This window comes from Saimiri boliviensis, chromosome 14 (genome assembly GCF_048565385.1).
Source record: "Saimiri boliviensis isolate mSaiBol1 chromosome 14, mSaiBol1.pri, whole genome shotgun sequence".
Classification (NCBI taxonomy): Eukaryota; Metazoa; Chordata; class Mammalia; order Primates; family Cebidae; genus Saimiri; species Saimiri boliviensis.
In genome coordinates, this window is record NC_133462.1 from 45,279,903 (window position 1) to 45,298,909 (window position 19,007).

Below are 19,007 nucleotides of genomic sequence, written 5' to 3' on the forward strand. Positions count from 1 at the left end.
CGCCTTCCTGACGTGGGCGTGGGATGATTTGGGGTTGACTGGGCGTTGGGAGGGGCAGAGGGTTCTCAGAAGGATGCTCCCAGGCCACTCCCGGGACCTGTGCCCTCTCCCAGTGCCGGGGCCCCTAGAGATGGGATAAGGGGTGGAGGTCACATCATCGAACAAACACCCTAAATTCTCTGAACCAACGGATGTTTTTCTTTGGGCCTGTGTTATCCCATCTATAAAATGGGAGCTCAATTACTTCTCTTTTTTTTTTTTTTTTTTTTTTTGAGACGGAGTTTCGCTCTTATTACCCAGGCTGGAGTGCAATGGCGCGATCTCGGCTCACCGCAACCTCCGCCTCCTGGGTTCAGGCAATTCTCCTGCCTCAGCCTCCTGCGTAGCTGGGATTACAGGCACAAGCCACCATGCCCAGCTAATTTTTTGTATTTTTAGTAGAGACGGGGTTTCACCATGTTGATCAGGATGGTCTCGATCTCTTGACCTCGTGATCCACCCGCCTCGGCCTCCCAAAGTGCTGGGATTACAGGCTTGAGCCACCGCGCCTGGCCTACTTCTAACTCTTAAGCAACTCTTGTTACCTGAGGAAATACAGCTTTATTTTTTGGTTTTTTTTGTTTTTGCTTTTTAAGGACATGAGGCCAGCGAGGTAGCTCACACCTGTAATCCCAGCACTTTGGGAGGCCAAAGTGAGCGGATCACGAAGTCAGGAGTTCAAGACCATCCTGGCTAACACAGTGAAACCCTGTCTCAAAAAAAAAAAAAAAAAAAAAAAAAAAAAAAGGACATGAAATAGTATTATTGTCCATCTTTTACCCAGGCCGGACATGGATGGATTGGGACCCCAGAGAGGACTCAGTCCTGGCGGGGCCTTTGGGGAGCTCCAGGCTGGGAGCAGAGAGAGGAAAGGGTGGGGTCTGTGGGACTGGGCGGGCAGGGGTGAAAGGTGCAGGCTGCGGAAGTTCCCAGACAGGGCAAGGGACAGCCAGGCGAGGGGTGTTTCTAGATAGGGGCAAAGGCCGGGAGGTCTCCGAAGGGCTGGAATGTCAGGAGGTGTGGCCAGAGAGAACCCCCCCTCCTGCCCGCCCAGAGCCAGGCCTCTGTCACCAGCCAGCCCAAGATACCCTAAAGATTCTCAGATCCTCCCAGTCAGCCTGGTGCTCTCCCTGCAGCAAGCCACACAGAGGTGAGACTCCAGGAAGAACAGTGGGTGGGGCTGGCACACCCCCACTCCTGTCTGGAAAGAACTGGGCAGATCTCCCCACTTACTGGCAGGTCCTGAGAGGGGGCTGGGGTCCTGCCCAGGCCACGCAGCAGGCAGGGAGGCCCTTGCCCCACACCCTCAGGGACTTCCGGCCCCGGGTACCAGGAAGTGGCTGGGCTCCTCCCTCCCACACCCGGGCGGCTTCCTGCCCACCTCGCAGCTGGGGAGGGAGCGTGGGAACTTCTCAGGGTGCTGACCCCTGACCCACCCCCTCCACTGGCCCCTGGGATCCAGGTCTCTGACTGGGACATCCCACCCCAGGAACCCTCCCAACCACGGCCAAATCCCACCAGGTGAGCAGGCGGGATGCTGACTTGGGTTTCATTTTCTGTTTATTACTTGAAATCACGGTGCTTGTGTAGGGTTTTCTTCAATTTTGTTTTCATACATGAAACTCACGCCAGGTGCCGGGACCCCCACAGCCCGACCCCCCGAGGGTGGGTAATGCTTTCCCGGGCAGCCCTTACCGGGCAGAGGGTGGCAAGCCGGTTACTGCCTGCAGGCTCCACCCTCAACCCACGGAGGCACAGACGTTATTTAAAAATCGTTAAAAAACAAAACAGAACACACATTTAAATAGGTATCCAAGACAGTTCTTCAAAAAACAAACCCGCCCCTTTTTCTTTTTTTCTTTTTTTTTTCTATTTTTTTTTCTTCTTTTTTTTGGAAAAACAAAAACAAAACAAAACCGAAAATCCTTGAGCTTTATACCCTCTGGGACCCCTCCCTGCCCACCCTCCCACAAAAAAATTTACAGAGCTACAGTTATAACACGTGATGTTCACATCTGAAACCATTAACTTTCAACACATAAAGGGGGTGGGGGTTGAGGACCCGGGATTCACCTACGAGAACAAAGTGGGGGACAGGCAGGGCCAGGACAAGACCAACAGGCAGGGTGGGGAGGGCCCAGACATCTCCTTTATCATTAAAAAATAAAAAATGAGTGGGGGAAAAATCCCAAAACTACCCCATTGAAATGGCCCCAGTAGGGGATTTGTCCCTCCCCTGTGGGGCCAGACACCCCTAGGGCAGGGGCACTGAGGAGTGGGGGGGTCCAAATTAGACCAGCAGCGGACCCCGCCACAGGGGTTAATGCTACACGGAGTTGGTGCCCTCTACCCAGGGGATTCACAGCTCAGCACCCCCCTCCGATCCTGGCTGCAGGAGAGGCCCCCAGTCCCAAATCCCATGTCCCTCAGGTTGGGCCGGGAAGGAGGGCTGCGGGGGGGAGGGTATCTCCCCAGCACCCGGCCATTCTCTCCCTATTTTTCAAGAGTTCCCCAACCACTATTGGCTCAGTCAGAAAATTAATAGTCTATAAATACCCCAAGCTCAGGCAGGAGGTCCGAAAACACTGGGGTGGGGATGGGGGTGGGCAGTTTCCCTCTCCCTTCCCGGCAGGAAAGGCTGCCACACCCCTAGGTAGACCCCAGCCCCAGCCCCTCTGCTAAAACGGCTTTGCTCTCCTTTTTAAAGAAATGAAGGAAAATGCAAAAAGACACCGAGAAAAGAGAACAGGAGTGGAAGAGAAAACAGTCCCCTTGTAGGCTGCTGTGACCTGTTGGCTTGCTGTAACCCAGTGGGTGCCGCTGGCCTGGGGTGGAGGCCCTGAAGTCTGCACGGGGCGGGAGCGGGATGGGTTCTGCACACTGTGGCCCCCTCCCCTCATCTGTAAAGTGCATAATGACACGTCGACATTTTTGACTTAAAACCTGAATAGGGTGGGGGGGAAGGAGGCGGCGGAGAGGATGGGGTGGGTTGCTCAGTCTCCTTCACTCTCCGCCATCCAGAAGGGCTGCTACATATTGGAGCTGGGGAAGGTTGGCAGGGAGGACCGACCAGAGCGGAGGTGAAAGAGACAGAGGAGGAGGAGGAGGAGGGGGAGGGCAGGGGTGGAGGGTGGAGGAGGTAGGAAGCAAAACCCATGAAGAGTCCAGGAAACCACGGTCAGAACTTTTTAAAAAAAAAAAAAGAAAAAGGAAGAAAAGAAAGAAAGGCTTCTGGCTGGGGGGGAGTGGCCGCCTGCCCTCCAGAGCTGGGCCGCCCTCTCTGTGGGGCCCTCGGAGCGCCCGCCGCCCTGGGCTGGGGTGCGAGGGGCGAGGGTGGCCGATCCTAAGCCACCACAAACTCTGACTTGATGTCAGGGTTGACCTCCGGCTTCCACACGGAGTCCTCGAAGTCGAGGCCCAATCCGGAGGCCTCGCTGGGGCTGCCGCCGCCCCCGCTGCTGCTGCTGTCGCTTCGGCCGGCCTTGCGGCTGGGTGACCAGTGGTAAGGGCCCCTCGCATCTCGCCGGGCCTTTCTGCGGAGCCGTTTCTGCTGCAGAAGCAGCTGCAGCCGCTCCACCTTGCAGCGCGTGGCACGGTTTTCTGTCTGCCGAAGCCGGTCCCCTGCAAAGGAGGTAGTGGCCTGTGACTCCCAAAGCTTTCCCCTCCAGTCCCTGAACACGGAGGACCGCCCTAGACCCCAGCAAAGGAAACGGTCAAGGCCATCCACCATGCTGGGGGTGGTGGTGCCTCTTGTCTGTAATGCCAGCACTTTGGGAGGCTGAGGCAGAAGGATCGCTTGAGCCCAGGAGTTCCAGACAGGCCTAGGCAACATACCAAGCCCCTCCTCTGCAAAAACCACAAAATCAACCAGGCATGGTGGTGTCTGCCTGTAATCCCAGCTATGCAGCTAGCGTCTAATTCTCCAGCTGAACCATGAGCTGGGAGGTCAGGACTGCCCTGCCTCCCCCTCCCAGAGCCTTTGGACCACTTCTGTGATCCCAGGGGAGACACTTGGGGGATGTTCCTTGGTTTCCCGCTTTTATACTGAGCTTGGGAGGAGCCCCCGCCATAGCTGGGCAGCCTGAGGGGCTGACAGTAGCCATGTTCCCATGAGACTGCAGGGGGAGTGCGTGTGTGGGGGGGTGGTTTTCTTGGTTTTTCAAGTCACTGAAATGCCTAGGGGTGGGCTCTGGCCCTGCCTCGGCCTGCCAGACCTGACTTGGCCATTCACAGAGGCTCCAAATGCCATCTGGAGATGGCGCCCCGGGGGGGCCAGGAGGAAGTGGGGCTGGGACCCCCCGGGAGCACACAAGGACACTTTGTGTCCCAACACACACGCTGCCTTCTCTCCCGGCTGAAGCAGGGCAGTGGCCCCAGCAGCTGCTGTCCCCCCCAGCCCCTGGGCAGGTCAGCTGCTCTGTGCCCACCGGCTCACACAGAGGGGCCTTGAGAAGCCCCTGCGGGCGGGGAAGGCGCGACCCCCAAGGGCGGAGGGTGGCTACTCACCCGGGGGCTTGCACATGCGGATCTGGCTCTGGCCCTGCAGGAGGGAGGCTGGGGGGGTGGCCGAGAGCTTCTCGCAGGAGGTAGTTCTGGGGGCCAGGTCGGGGGCTGTGGAGGCGGGGGAGCACTGGGCGTGGCAGCGGAGCTGGGCCAGCGACGGGGGCATCCCCTGGTAGTGCCGGGTGGCGCTCAGAAGGTCGTTAAGGATCTGTAGGATGGTGCCGATGTCACGCCGCGGCCGTCCGCTGCTGTCTTGGCAGTTGGGGTGTAGCGTGCCTGTGGGCAGAGACGGCCGTGAGCAACGGACACGCCCACGGTCCAGCATGTCCAGGACATGCTCACGGGTGTGAGCTCATGAGGTCGGACGGTGGGGTGGGCACGTGGGCTGACATGCACGAGGGACCACGGGCCGGGAACGGGACACGTCCCCAGTACGTGGACGCCTGGTGACCCTCGGCCATGCGTGTGTGTGGGGATGCTGGGAGGACACGTGAAGCAAACGGAGATGGCCATGTCCACCCAGAATGCGTGGAGCCGCCTGTGGGGGAATGTGAGCCCTGAGACGCACAGGGTCAGGGGAGTCACAGGGGTCACATGTGTGCTGTGGCACCTACCAGAGAAGGTCCCTGAGAAGACCCCTGGGGCGTGATTCACAAAGCTCTCGATGACGGCGCCGGGTTTTCGGGAGCGGGGGGTAGGGCTGGCCCCTGGGGTAGACGTGGTGCTGGCACCAGGACTGGTGCTGCCGCTGGCCGTACTGGAGCAGTCCATCTGCTAACAGGAGGGAGGGGCAGGTGAGCATGGCCTCCAGGCTCAGGGGATCACCACCAACCCGGGGTCCAGAGACAGCCCTCCAGCCCAGGTCAGGAGATGATGCATCAGTGCACGCTCTGCAGATAAACTTGTCCAGGCTCACGACACGACCAACCCAGAGGACAGAATCAACCCATGAAGTCAGGGGTCAGGAGATCCCCCGCTGGCCCAGGTCAGGTCAGGAGACGGATCACCCACCAGCCTGAAGTCACAGGCTAGTCCTTCCTACAAGGGACTCACCTGGAGCTAAGAGCCCTTGTTCTCCCGGAGCCTTTCCCAGGATGGCCCACCCTTTGTATACCGACCGAGGGGCACCCTTCCCTTCCCCAGGCTCACCTCCGGGCAGGTGGTGGAGGCTGCGTGAGACCGGAAGGAGCCGGCCGTGATAGGCGAGGGAGACGCAGGGGAAGGGCTGGCGGGCACTGGGGGGACTCGGGTGGTACTGGACATCGGCCGGCAGGCCGAGGGCACCGGGGAGGCTATGCTGGGGTCCCCCCGTGCGGCGGCGGCGGCGGCAGCGGCGGCCGCCAGCACATGGCGGTGTTGCAGTGGAGCGTGCTGGGCCGCGAGCTGCAGCTGCACGAACATCATGTGGTCGCCCACACGCAAGGCCAGTGTCAGCGGAGAGCGCCCCGACAGGAAGTCACTGACCTGCAAGGACAGCAGCCCGTCAGCCCGGAGCCCCAGCTGCGGCGCCCCCAGCCCGGCCCATCCCCGTCCCCCCGAGCTATGACCTGGGGCCTCTCGCCGCCCCTCTCTGGGCTCTGGGGTCCCTGTCGGTGCCACGGACGCTTAAATAAAATGAATCTGTATTTCCGGAAGCCTCCTCCGCCAGCCCGGCCCGGCCCGGGCGCCGCTGGGGGCTGTGGGGACAGAGGCGGGTCAGACGGGGGCCTGCCCCTCCCTGGCCAACTCTGTAGGTTCTTTCGAGGGGAAACTGAGGCCAGAGGGGGCGGGGCCCAGCTGGCAGTCACTGACCTGAAAGAACTTTCACTTTGCCTTTTTCTCACCCTCATGGGTCCCTAGGTCCTCTCTGCCTGTGATTGGGAGGGGGGGGCTCCATCTCAGGCCCCCTCCCAGCTAAGTCATCAGGGCCAGCAAGTGGGTGGAATTCCTGGACAGAATTCTTCCGTCCTAACCTTTGCTTTCTCAAGATAAATATTTATCTGTTCTGGGCGGTGTGGAGGCCGAGGGGGCAGCAGCGAGGCTGCAGGAAGGGGCCCTGACCGCCCTGGGGCTGGAGTCTGGGAGGGCTCAACCTGCCCCAAGCACAGAAACCCTCAATCTGCCCCCGTTCAGGGTGGGTGTGGGTTAGTGAGATCTGACCCTGTCCTGGCTAAGCCCCCTGCTCTGGGTCCTGGCTAGAGCCCGGCTCTCCCCAGGGGCTGGGATGGGGGGGCGGAGGTTTCTGAGAAGTGACACAGGCCGGGATGAGTCAGAACCGACCGCCTCCCAGCGCTCCCTCCCGGCTCTCCACTGGCAGTGGCTGGCGTAACCTTCTTTGCTTGGGGCCCGTGGGGAGGAGGGGCAGGGAGGTGGGCAGGGTGAAGCCCCCACCCTGAGGCCCAGCCTGCCCGGCCCCCCGGCCCCAAAACAGCCTTTGCAGGAAGGGCCCAGGGTGGCTTCCCGAGAGCAGCTGGAGTCACCACCACCACCCGCCCTGCAACTTCCTCCCTGGGGAGGGCGAATGGGCGGGCATGACTCGGTGCCAGGCGGGGAAGCAACCCTGGGGAGCCCAGTGTCTCCGCCCAGCCCCCCCAACCCCAGCTCCTTCCTGACGCAGGCGCCCCGGGGAGGAGGGTGTGAAGCAAACACGCCCTGGGCCCCCTGCCAACCGCAGCCCTCCAGTGTTGGGGAGATGGGCTCACACTTGCCCCAGGAAATCACCTGCAGCCCCCACCCTGGCTCAGGACCCCTGGCTCTGCCCTCATGCCACCGAAGCTGCCTCGGCCACCCCCACAGCAGACCACCCAGCTCCTGGGCCCTCATCCTGCCCGCTCGCCGCAGGGAGAGGGCAGGACTCTACACGTCGCCGGGAAGGGGGCGCAGGCCTCAGGGCTGGGGAGGCCTGGGAAGCTGGCCACCCCCTTGCCGGGGCGGGTGGCCGCCTTCGTCCCCCACCCTGGCAGCCGGCGTATTGCTGAGGCCTGTGTCACCCTCCTGGGAGGTGGCCAGGGCCCTTGTCTGAGGAAGGATTGGCTAACGCCAAGAAAATGAGGAAAGAAGGAGAAAAAAAAAAAGGCCGCAGCAAAACCGGGAACCGGGTGAGGGCCAGCCCCAGCCTCCCTCCTGGCCGCTTACTAAATATTTTCCTAACATCCTGTCTCGGCTGCACTGGCCTTAGGGCTGGGCGCCCCCGCCCCCTCCCCTTTCGGGGTAGAGAACAAAGGCCAGAGAGAGGAGGAGGAGGGGGTGACAAGGTCCCCACCCGCTCACAATGGGGTCACAGAAGGCGGAAGCAGTATCACCCAGGCTGCCACGAGAAATGTAAAAAAGGAGAAACTCTCTGGGGAAGCTGCACTGCCTGGCAGGGGGCACGGGGGGGGGGTCCTCAGTGGGTGCAGAGGGAGCTAGGGATGAAGGCCAGGGTGCGAGTGCCCCATGGGCCAAGGTCACCTCACAGGCAGTCTTGTGAAAGCCAGGTCCCCTTCCCCCAGGGCAGCCACCGTGGGAAACAAAACCCTCTGGGTCAAGTGGTGAGTCTAGGGGGGAGGAAGCGCGGAGGCCAGGCCAGGCTGGCACGCAGGCAGGGTGGTGATTCCCTTTCGGTCCCCCAGGGCGGCCCTGTTAGGAAGGGGCTGGCAAGGTCTTACCTGGGTCTCTGTGAGACTCTCCAGGGCTTGCATCACGGACTGCTCCGGCCTTGAGGCCTGAGACTACAAAGAGAGAAGCAGGAAAGGGGCCTCAGTGCGGGGTTGGAATTGGGGGCTGAAGCATGGAGTGGGGAGGCCCTGCTGGCTGGCGGGGAGGGGCCCCAAGTGGAATGTGTGGGGACAGGTGCCGAGGGAGGGGCTACTGCCTGCATGCGGACCTCGGGGGGACACGCCGCCCCACGGACATTTACCATGAGGCCCGCTTCCACGGTGGGTACCAAGGTCAGCTTGCTGCCATCACCCACGCCGAACTCCTGCAGCTTCCCCGAACTGAGCCGGCTGGGGGAGGGGGAAGAAGGAAGAGCATGAGACTCCTCGGAGACGACACAGGGACGCGGAAGCAGAGGCCGCGGGGGAGGGCTGTGCTTGTGGGGGGAGAGACGGAGAAGTTCCCACCCCCACTCCTTCCCGGCTTCCCGATCCTGGGCCCTGAGCTCGTGCAGAGAGGGCTCCGTCTGGTGCTGGGAGCCCCCATCCGAGAGATTCCGACCTCCTCCCTCCAAAGGAATCCCCGCCCTGGACTCTGGCACCTCTTCTGCACCCCAACAAGGCACTTTCTCCTCATCTGGGCCCCAGAGTGCTCTGTGCCACCTTACCCGGCGCCCCAGGGCAACCCCTGCCTCCAATTCCCCAACTCCAGCCCTGGCTCGTCTTTGTGGGCGCCACGGGTTTCAGCCCGAAGAGAGGCCCCGGGGGCTGCGCCGGGCCGGGCTCCCCCTCCTCCTCCCTCCCTAGTGCAGGCCGCCGCCGCCGCGCAGACAAAGGAGACCCTCCCCCCGCCCCTCCCCCGCAGGGCCCCTCCGCTGGGATGGACACTGCGTGTCCCCGGAGGCCCCGGGGAGGGGAGGGCTCCGGGCCTGCAGGCGATTTAAATACCAGGGGGGAGGGGAGGCTGCGGGGAACGCTCCGAGGCGAGAACAAAGGGGGGAGAGAGACGCAAGCGGGGGGAGACAGCCAGACGCAGAGGAGGCCGCCGAGCAGATGCGGAAGCCGGCGCGGACGCAGGCGGGAGGGGGCGGCGGCGGCCCCCACGCCCGCAGCCAGGACCCCCGCGCCGCCCCGGGATCCCTGCCCGCCCCCGAGGGGGCCGCCGAGGCCCGGCCCGGGACACCCTCGCAGCCGCCTTTGTGCCGCGACCCCGGGCGGGGGAGGGGGCCGAGGCAATCGGGGCCGAGCAGAGGGCGCCCGAGAGCGCGCGGCGCGCCCCCGCTCCCCGTCTGGCCGCCCCCTGCCTTCCCCGCGCGGCGCGCTCTTTGTTCCCGCCCCGGGGCCGGGGCCCGAGGGGGCGGCGGGCCGGGGGCGCGCGGTACCTACGTGTCTTTGTGGAGAAGCGCCAGGCGCTCCTTGGGCACTTTGAGGCGCTGGGACAGCCGCTTGCGCAGCCCCTCCACCGTCTCGTCGGGCGGCACGGCCAGGTCGTAGCGAGTGCCCGTGGTGCTGTGGATGGCGAGGCTCATGGGCGCCGCCTCGGCCGCCGGGCCCAGCTCGCAGGCGCCGCCGGGGGCCCCGCGCCGGCAGCTCCGGGCGCCGCCGGGCTGCGGCTCCATCCCCGGCGCGCGCTGGGGGCGCTGGGGCCGGTGGGAGCCGCCAATCCGCGCTGCGCCTCCGGGACAGGGGCGAGGGGCTCCCCGGATGCCGGGTCCTCCGGGTGCTCGGGGACGCGGAACGGCGCGCGTCCTCCTCGAGAACGTCCCGGCCGCGGAACGCTAGACCGAAATCCACAATCCGAGGGGCGCTCCGGGGTCGCTGCGGCTCCGGGGGCGCCTTCCGGGGGTGGGGACGGCACGCGCGGCTCCTTTAAAGGGCGGCGGGCGCGACCGGGGCGCCACGCGGGGGAGGGTCTCGGGGAGGGGGCGCCGCTCGGCCGCTGGCGCGGGGTGCCGTCCGCCGCCCGGGTCGCGCTTCCCCTCGCGTCCCCTCCCTTAGCAACAGCCGCCGCCGCCGCCGCCGCTCGGAGGATCTGGGGGTGAAAGTAACAAGAAAAAAAAGTTATAATGTATCAACGTTCCCGGGGGCGGTGCCGCCGCCCCCTCCCATTCACTACTTACTCCGCCGGCCCCGCGCCGGCCAATCGCCGCGCGCCGAGCGCCCAGTCGGCCGCGCGCCGCAGCCAATGGGAGCCGCCGCGGCACCGCCCCACGTGGCAGCCGGGCCCGCCCCTCGCCCCGCCCCCGGCGCTCGGACGGCCAAGGGGAGCGCGGCGGGGGCGGGGCCGGCGCCTCTCTGTGCCCGCCCCCGCCCCCGCCCCGCCCGCGCCCGCAGCCATTCATAAGCGCCGGGAGCCCGCAACAAAGGGCGGGCGGGCCCCGGGGGGCGCGGGACTCCGGCCCCGAGACGGGCCCTGTCCCCTTGGCGACACCCGGTGAGCGGCCCGGGAGCGGGAGGGGGCGCGGGCCATTGTTCCTAGCGCCAGGAGGGGCAGGAAGTCGTGGGGCCGCCCCGCCGCGTCCGTCCGGGAAGAGCCGGAGCGGAAGCGGGAGCGCGAAGTCCGCGCCTCGTGGCCGGGGTCCCGGCGGGGACGGCGGGGATGCTCGGGCCGCGGCCCCCGGGGCGGGCGTGGGGAACTGGGGATGGGGTCGGGGCGGGGCGCCCGCGCCGCGGTGACGTGGCTGGGAGGCTGCTGCTGCTGCCGGGAGCCCCGCGCGCCCAGCCCCCGGCCCGGGCAGAGCCTGTTTCCCGGGGCGCGCCCGCCGGAGCCGTGACGTGACGCGGCGTCCCCGGCTGGGCCCGCGCGCGCTCGGGGATGCGGTGAGTCAGCAGCTCGGGGGCGCCCTCTGCCGTGCCCGCCCGGGAGCGCCGCCCGGAGTCCCGGGGAGGGGGCGCCGCGCTGCCCCGGGCAGGGGAAGAGAACCGCGGGGCCGCGCGCGGGGGAGGAACCCCGATCGGGGACTGAAGGCTCAGTCGGGAGACGGGGACCGCGTGGATGGGAGACGGAGGCGGAACGGCAGCCGGTTCAAGGTCACTCGCGGGGAAGGGGGAGTGCCCCGGGGGGCGGGGCGGGGGCTGAGGTCCGGCCAGGGCGGCGCTGGCTGCGCGGGGCCCCTCCCACCCCGCACCCCGGGGGGCTTCCCAGGACCAAGGGCACCCCGAGCCCCGCCTATCCCAAGAACAAAGACAAGTGCGGGCCTCCTGCGCCGTCTTGAGTGGGGACCCCTCCTCGACCCGCAGGTCCCGCCCCCCACTCACCGGGCGCGGCCGGTCCTGGATCCCAGGTCCTGCGAGTACACTCGTATGGAGTCGAAAGCGCGCTGGCCCGGCCGGTCTGGGCCGAGCGGGCGGCCCCCTGCCTTTATCCGCGCCGCCTTCCCTCGGGGTGGAGTTTGGGCGGGCAGGGGGCGGGGGGCAGGGGGCGGGGGACCGGGCGGGCGGTGACGCAGACGGGCCCCCGCCCCTGCCTGCCTGCCGGCCGGGGCCCTGGGGCGCCTTGGCAGCAGAGCCACCCTGTACCCAGGCTTCGTGCAGTTCATGGGTGGACGCCCCTTGAATGCTTGGAGACAAGGGTCCCGGCCTGCCTTCTGCGGGCTCGGTTGCACCCTGAATCTTCACCTGGACAGAGTTTGGGGGTGTACGGTGCGGCTCTCTGCCCCGCCCCCTTCCTGCCACCCCAGGCCCGGTGCTTCCGCCTGGAGGCCCCAGCGTGGGGGGGGACGGGAAGAGGGGCCTGAGTCAGCGGCTGTCGTCCAGGAAAACAGGCTGGAGTCACCTGCCGTGGAGTGGGGGTGCCCCGGCCAGCCCTGGCCTCCTGCATCTGTCAATGGTGACCTCAGAGGGCATTTATGGAGCGATTAGCCAGTGCCAGGCCTGCCTTGTGCCCAGCCAGTCACCATCCGGCTATGCTGTGACCTCGGGAGGTAACTGGCCTCTCCCAGCCTCAGTTTCTCCACGGTGGGTGGGAGTGTAGTGAGAGGATGCAGCAGGCTCACTCTGGGGCCATCGCCCCCGGTTCATGCAGGACATGGGCTCATTCCCAGCCTTTGGGGTGGGCATTACCCCCATTTTACAGATGAAGAAACTGAGGCACAGCCAATGAGACAGGAATGTGGGGTGTATCTTACCTTCTCAGTAGTAGCTTTTTGAGGGTGTCCCTTGTTGGGCTGGCCCCTGTCTTGCCCCTGTGTCCAGAGTAGAGGACCCCATCCCTACTGAAGCACCTCCTGTCCACCTATCTGGCTCCTCCCTTTATCTGGCCTGATCACCTCCACCCCCACCCTGGCCATGGGCACCCCTCCCAGGACTGCACTCCTCCCCACCCTGACAGGCACACCCAGCCCCGCAGGGTCAGGGCTAGGCCACAGAGGGAGAGGCTGGGAGAACCCTTGGAAGGGGGTCACAGGGGCTGAGATTCGAGGAATGAGTAGGAGTTTGTCACATAAAAAAGATGCCGAGGGTCATGGTGGCTCACGCCTGTAATCCCAGCACTCTGGGAGGCCGACGTGGGCGGATCAAGAGGTGAAGAGATCAAGACCTTTCTGGCTAACATGGTGAAAACCCATCTCTACTAAAAATACAAAGATTAGCTGGGCATGGTGGCGTGCACCTGTAGTCCCAGCTACTTGGGAGGCTGAGTCAGGCAAATCGCTTGAACCCAGGAGGTGGAGGTTGCAGTGAGCCAAGATGGAGCCACTGCACTCCAGCCTGGAGACAGAATAAGACTCTGTCTCAAAACAAACAAAAATCAACCAAACAAAAAAGATGATGCTCGCTACATGGATTAGTGGGGCCTGGATGAGGGGCTGGGCCCCATGTGGGACCTGCAGGGCCACGCTCATTTTGCTTCCAGTGGCAACAGAGATGGTGGAGGGGGCTTCGGGCTGGCACTGGATGGGCAATCCTGGCAGGGCATTGGGGTCCTCTGAGTGGCCAGCAGCCCCCACTTCCCTCCCTGCCTTTCATGTGTGGGGGTGGCAGTGCAGTGGGCTGGGTGACATGACCCTGGGGTTAGCAGAGCTCTGCCACCTGGACACTGTCACCTCAGTCTGGTCAGGACTGGAATGGGATGGGTTGTGGGAACATACCAGGCTCCACGGGGGCCATTATGTGGCCCTTTGGGGACCAGATGCCCAGAGCCAGTCTAAACTAATAAACGTGCTGAAACGCTTCCCCACCAGTTCCCATACTTGGCATCCCCGTGGTTGAGTGGGTGGTTTCTGGGTGTGATGGGGACAAACCCTGTGGTCCGTCCTGCCCACTGAGCCTGGGGCTGCCCTCGCGGAAGGGCCTTGACCGCCTGGGTCCTGGCCCCACCCTGGCCGCCTCCTGCCCCAGGACACATCCAGCACGGGCCGTTCCCTCAGGGTCAGGTGTTCCGGGTGTCCTGAGGCCTGGCTCCAAGGCTCACACCTCCCTGGGGGTGGGGGCAGGGGGTCCCCGGTGTGGGTGCTGCTGGCCCAAGCCAGGAGCAGGCGGCTTAGTGAGCAGCTCCTGCTGGGCCCCTGCCAAGCTCCAGCCGTGCCCTTGGTCTTATTTATAGGGTCCTGGTGGCCTGGCAGGAACTCGAAGACCTGGGCCAGGAGCCCAGGGACAGGGAGGGTGGGGCCTGGTCAGAGACTGCTCTTGTGACCTGGTGGCTGGCACAGCTTTCCCTGGGCTAGGGGTTCATGGAGAAGTGGGGGGCTAGTCACTCGTATCTTGAAGCCCAGGTGGAGTGGGAGCCAGGCAGGGGGCTCTGGACCGTCCCAGAAGAATGCCTGACCTGCTGACCTGCAGGCCCCCAATGGCACCTAGCCTCCAGTGCAGCCATGGCGAGTCACCCACACAGGACGGTGACGTGGGAGTGAGCTGCCTGTCTGTGCTGACTGGCCCTAGGGTGGCCTCTGTCACTATCCCATCTCCAGTGACACAGGCAGGCCCACCCCACTCGGCAGGGCCCAGTCCCAAGGAGGAAAGGAGGTCAGGGGACCCCAGCCCCCGCTGCCTGCACACCCCCTGGAGTTGCAGAAGGGAGGAGTGGCAGGCCCAGGAGGGACAGTGCCAGGGAGCCACCGCCTCCTAGACCCGCCCCACTCCATCTGGGGCCAACCCAGAAGCCTAGGTGCCCACGGAAGTGCCAAAAACACTGCAGATTCAGCACCCTGCCAGGCAGGGCCACCCACATGATGGGCAGGCACAGGGCGGGGCCAGCGTGGGAGCGGGTGGGGCCCGCCTCTTCCCAGGGGCTGGGAGGTGGAGCCAAGGGCCTGCAGGGCTTAGGGTCAAGGCTCCAAGCCTAGAGACCAGAACTCGGCAGAGGTGACGGCAGTGGGGACACCCCTCCTGCCTGAGGCCCTCATCACTGGCAACCGTCACCCTCCCCACCATCATGGGGTGAAGGTCAGCACCCTGCCTGCCCAGCAGGACCCACCCACTCAAGCCTGTTTCCCAAGGACCTCCAGGGGCCCCAAGAGGCAGAGTCCAAGGAGGCTCAAAGGCCTTATTTCCAGGGGGACATGCAGGACGTGGGCAGAGGCCTGGGATGGTCCTGGCCTCACCAGGCAGGTATAGTGACAAGAGCCGAGCACACAGTCAGGCTTCCGGTACTTTAATCGGGCAGGGGCTGGGGCAGCTCATCCGGGGAGGCAGCTCCGAAGCGCAGGTCTTGGTGGCTGGCTCTGGAGGGCAGAGGGGTGGTATGCGGACGTCAGGCTGCAGGGATCTTGAGAGGCGTAAGGAGAGCCCCACGGGTCACAGGCGCAGCCCAAGCTCAGGAGGAGCATCTCAGTCCCAGTCCCCAGGGCTTTAAACACAGGAAGAGCCTGGGGCCCAGGCAGAAGCCTGCACTGCCCTCTGGTGGCCTCCTTGGCAGATGTGGCTTCCCTGGGTGGCCAGGACCCCAGAAGCTGGCCGGGCCCACCTGGCACCCCTGCCCAGCCCTCAGCCAGGCCTCCGAGCACCAGACACACACCGTCTACTCCAAGGCCTTCACCAGGGCCTCATTGGCCTCAATTCGGATCTGGATTTCGGCCCGCGTGGCCTCGTCAGCTGCCCCCGACAGCTCCGCCTGGGCCTTCTCCAAGTTCGCCTTGGCTGCCTGCAGGGGGTTGAGGGATGGTGAGGGCCCAGCAGGGACCCCAGCCTGGCTCTTGGTCCCCCAGCACTCCCTCCCCCAAAGCATGGACAGCTCCCACCTGCTGAGCACCAGGTACCCCCGACACTCACCCCCAGGTCCAGCATGTCCAGAGTCACCGCCTCTTCGGCCAGTAACTGCACGGAAGAGTCGGCGTTCACGGTGACGGAGCCACTGCTCACTGTGGGAGTGGGAGTGGGAAGGCGTGAGACCCCACGTGGCAGGACAGCCACAGGGACTCCTGTGGTCAAGCCCAGAGCTCCCTGTGAACCAGGAGCTCCACAAACACCCGAGTCTGTGTCCTGAGTGTGCCAAAAGGCAGATCCACGGGACCTGCCCAACACGGCGGGCAACGTCTGGAGAAGAACAAAAAAGGGGTCCCACGAAAGGACTAGAAGCTGGAGGGAGTCCAAGGACAGATGTGGGACCGGGGATTCCCAAAAGCACTTCCTGGGACAGAGGCCCTCCCTCTGACCCACCACCCATGGGCTGTGCTGAGTTCAAACCTGGCTCTGCCACCAGCCAGTGACGCCGAGAACTGCTTTTTTCCTACACAGATGACCTTCCTCCCCTAATCTGACTGGCCCTCCCACCGCAGCTTCTGGAGATCTTTTTTTGACACATGGTTTCACTTTTGTTGCCCAGGCTGGGGTGCAGTGCCGCCTTGACTTCCCCAGCTGAAGCCATATTCTTGCCTCAGCCTCCCAAGCAGCTAGGACTACAGGTGTGCAGCACCGCAGCCGGCTTTTTGTAGACACGGGATTTCACTATGTTGCCCAGGCTAGTCTCACACTCTCCCACCTCGGCCTTCCAAAGTGCTAGGATTACAGGTGTGAGCCACTGCACCCAGTCCAACATGCTTTCTTTCCTTTTCTTTTGAGATGGAGTCTCACTTTGTCATCCAAGGCTGGAATGCAATGGTGCAATTTCAGCTCACTGTAACCTCCGCCTCCGAGTTCAAGTGATTCTCTTCCCTCGGCCTCCTGAGTAACTGGAATTACAAGCGTGCACCACCACACCAGACTAGCTTTCCGTATTTTTAGTAGAGATGCGATTACATGTTGGCCAGGCTGGTCTCGGAACTCCTGACCTCAGGTGATCCACCCGCCCTGGTGTCCCAAAGTGCTGGGATTACAGGCGTGAGCCACCGCGCCCGGCCTCAACTGAGATGGAGGCTGACCTGGGACGTGGAGCCCCGGCTTGACCTGGCTCTGCAGCCCTACACCGGACTCACCAAAGTACTTGGAGGTGGTGCCGTCCTCCGCATGCACCACGACCAGCCCAGGCCGCAGGACCTGCAGCGTGGGCACGTGGGCCGCCAGGATGCCGAAAGCTCCGGTCAGCGTGGGCACGTCCACCTGCCGGACGTTGGCACCGTTGAAGAACACCTACAGGGAACAGCGTGGGGAATGATGGCTGGGCAGGCCAGCCCCGCGGCCACCCGGGACTCGGCCTGTCCTGTTGAGAAACGGGTCAAGGCAGAACCCGGCGCCGATGTGGGCACTTGGCCCAGCGCGGGAATCCGAGGTTGCAGCTTTGGTTCTCAACGGTGGCGCCTCACTTTGCTGATCCGCGAAATGGGAACGCTCAACGATCCGGCGACACCCGGGCCGCAGCCAGGGAGGTCGGGGAGGGCACCTGGGAGGCGCTTGTCTCGGGGAGGTGCCCGGGACGAGGGCAGCGCGGGGCTCCGGCCGCAGTGGCAGGGCCGAGGGTGCAGGGCTGAGTGGACTCCGCGTCAGAGACGCGCGGGTCCGGGGACCCAGAAGCAGAGGCCGCGCCCTGGGGTTGGGGACTCTGGACTCCGGGGGCGGCGGACACGGAGGGTCCCGACCCGCAGCGCCCGAACCTGCGTGGGGGAGGCGAAGGTGAAGGACATCTGGCCCGGGCCGGCGGCGGCGGCAGCCGGGGCGGCGGCGGCCTCGGCGTAAGCACGGGCTTGGCGGGCGAGGCGGACGAGTCCTGGGCGGCGGAGCAGCGCGGCGGGCAGCATGGCAGCGGCGGACGCCAGGAAGCGGGTGGCGGGCGGACGGCCCCGAGGGCGAGGAGGACGACGCGCAGGGACGGCTGGGAGGACGCGTCCCGACGAGAGCGCAAGCGCGAAATGCAACTCCTGGCAGCGCGCGCGCGCGCGCGACGCCGTAAACGTCGACGGCGCACCGCCGGGTCGCGGCGCATTCTGGGGGTTGTAGTTTTGTTCTGGCCCCGGCTCCGGGAGAACCAGTGAGGGGTCAGCTGAGGGCGGTGAGACGGTTCTCCGAGGCGGAGCGGGTAAAACGAGCTACAGTGAAATTCAAAAATTCGGCGGCGGGGTGGCTCAGGCCTGTAATCCCGGAGCTTTGGGAGGCTGAGGCCAGAGAATCACTTCAGCCCAGGAGTTGGAAACCAGCCTGGGCAACATAGGGTAGACCCCCCGCCCCCGCGCCGTCTGTACAAAAAAATAAAAATAAAAAAGGATTTGGGGGCGCTCATTGGATGCAGGGCGCTGGACAGAGAGCAGGAAAACATCAAGATTCCTGCTCTGGGCCGGGTGTGGTGGCTCCCACCTGTAATCCCAACACCTTGGAAGGTTGAGGCGAGAGAATCCCTTGACCCCAGGAGGTCGAGACCATCCTTGGCCATATAGGGAGGCTCCGTCTCTATAAATAAACGAAAAATTAGCCGGCCGTGGTGGTGCACGCCTGTGGTCCCAGCTACTCGGGAAGCTGCGGCGGGAGCATCGCTTGAGCCTAAGGAGGCTGACGCTGCAGCCAGCCACGATCGCATCACTGCACTGCGGCCTGGGCGACAGAGCGAGAATCCTTTTCTGGGGCCGGGGGGTCGTTGACCAGACATTTGACATCATCAATAAGCAGGTCCAGGCCGGGCGCGGTGACTCACGCCTGTAATCTCAGCACTTTGGGAGGCCGAGGCGGACGGATCAACTGAGGTCAGGAGTTTGAAAGCAGCCTGGCCAACGTGGGGAAACCCTGTCTCTATTAAATATACAAAAATTGCCAGGTGCGGTGGCTCACGCCTGTAATCCTAGCACTTTGGGAGGCCGAAGTGGGTGGCTCACCTGAGGTCAGGAGTTCAAGACCAGCCTGGCCATCTTGGTGAAACTCCGTCTTAAAAATAAATAAATAAATAAATAAATAAATAAAAATTACCCAGGTATGGTGGAGGACGCCTGTAGTACCAACTACTCAGGAGGCTGAGGTAGGAGAATCGCTGGAACCCGGGAGGCGGAGGCTGCAGTGAACCGAGATCGCGCCATTGCACTCCAGGCTGGCAGACAGAGCGAGACTCCGTCTCAAAAAACAGAACAAAACAAAACAAAACAAAACAAAACAAAACACAGGCCGGGCGCGGTGGCTCACGCCTGTAATCCAAGCACTTTGGAGGCCAAGGCGGGCGGATCACCTGAGGTCGGGAGTTCAAGACCAGCCTGACCAACATGGTGAAACCTCGTCTTTAAAATAAATAAATAAATAAATAAATAAGCCTGGCACGGTGGCGCACGCCTGTAGTTCCAGGTACTCCGGAGGCCGAGGCAGGAGAATCGCTTGAACCCGGGAGGTGGAGGTTGCAGCGAGCCGAGATCGCGGTACTACACTTCCAGCCTGGGTGACGGAGTGAGGCTCTGTCTCAAAAAAAAAAAAAAAAAAAAAAAAAAAAAAAAAAAAAAAGGTCGCAGTGGTCGGTGGTGACAAGTGAAAGCCGAGTCAGAGCGCAGGACGGGGCAGCCGTTCTAGGGA

General features: G+C 63.9%; 2 protein-coding genes across 6 annotated transcripts; both read right to left on the minus strand.

The window, feature by feature from the left end:
- Positions 1-1,581: 1,581 nt before the first annotated feature.
- MIDN (midnolin) lies at positions 1,582-11,520 on the minus strand. 4 transcript variants are annotated; one of them, XM_039465501.2, is made up of 9 exons: positions 11,415-11,520; positions 9,543-10,188; positions 8,420-8,507; positions 8,169-8,231; positions 6,090-6,218; positions 5,692-6,006; positions 5,157-5,313; positions 4,546-4,818; positions 1,582-3,660 (listed from the first exon to the last, which is right to left on the minus strand). In XM_039465501.2, exons 2-9 carry the CDS (start codon positions 9,773-9,775, stop codon positions 3,383-3,385), a joined length of 1,536 nt encoding a protein of 511 aa, XP_039321435.1. In that variant the 5' UTR covers positions 9,776-10,188; positions 11,415-11,520; the 3' UTR covers positions 1,582-3,382. The 4 variants fall into 4 exon arrangements, with proteins under 4 accessions (XP_039321435.1, XP_039321434.1, XP_039321437.1 ...); XM_039465500.2 differs by having other exon boundaries at positions 5,157-5,316; XM_039465503.2 differs by lacking the exon at positions 6,090-6,218.
- Positions 11,521-14,729: 3,209 nt separating this feature from the next.
- ATP5F1D (ATP synthase F1 subunit delta) lies at positions 14,730-17,382 on the minus strand. 2 transcript variants are annotated; one of them, XM_039465504.2, is made up of 5 exons: positions 17,120-17,382; positions 16,505-16,658; positions 15,363-15,451; positions 15,109-15,234; positions 14,730-14,815 (listed from the first exon to the last, which is right to left on the minus strand). In XM_039465504.2, exons 1-4 carry the CDS (start codon positions 17,261-17,263, stop codon positions 15,112-15,114), a joined length of 510 nt encoding a protein of 169 aa, XP_039321438.1. In that variant the 5' UTR covers positions 17,264-17,382; the 3' UTR covers positions 14,730-14,815; positions 15,109-15,111. The 2 variants fall into 2 exon arrangements, with proteins under 2 accessions (XP_039321438.1, XP_039321439.1); XM_039465505.2 differs by having other exon boundaries at positions 14,730-14,859.
- Between the last annotated feature and the right edge of the window lie 1,625 nt (positions 17,383-19,007).

Coding starts and splice junctions, on each gene's coding strand:
- ATP5F1D (XM_039465504.2), bottom strand. CDS start 17,263: ATGCTGCCCGCCGCGCTGCTCCGCCGCCCAGGACTCGTCCGCCTCGCC. Junction 16,659..17,119: donor CCTTCGCCTCCCCCACGCAG/GTTCGGGCGCTG, acceptor TGTTCCCTGTAG/GTGTTCTTCAACGGTGCCAA. Junction 15,235..15,362: donor TGGACATGCTGGACCTGGGG/GTGAGTGTCGGG, acceptor AACCCCCTGCAG/GCAGCCAAGGCGAACTTGGA.
- MIDN (XM_039465500.2), bottom strand. CDS start 9,775: ATGGAGCCGCAGCCCGGCGGCGCCCGGAGCTGCCGGCGCGGGGCCCCC. Junction 8,508..9,542: donor GCGCTTCTCCACAAAGACAC/GTAGGTACCGCG, acceptor CCCCTCCCCCAG/CCGGCTCAGTTCGGGGAAGC. Junction 5,317..5,691: donor CCTCCACCACCTGCCCGGAG/GTGAGCCTGGGG, acceptor CCCTCCTGTTAG/CAGATGGACTGCTCCAGTAC.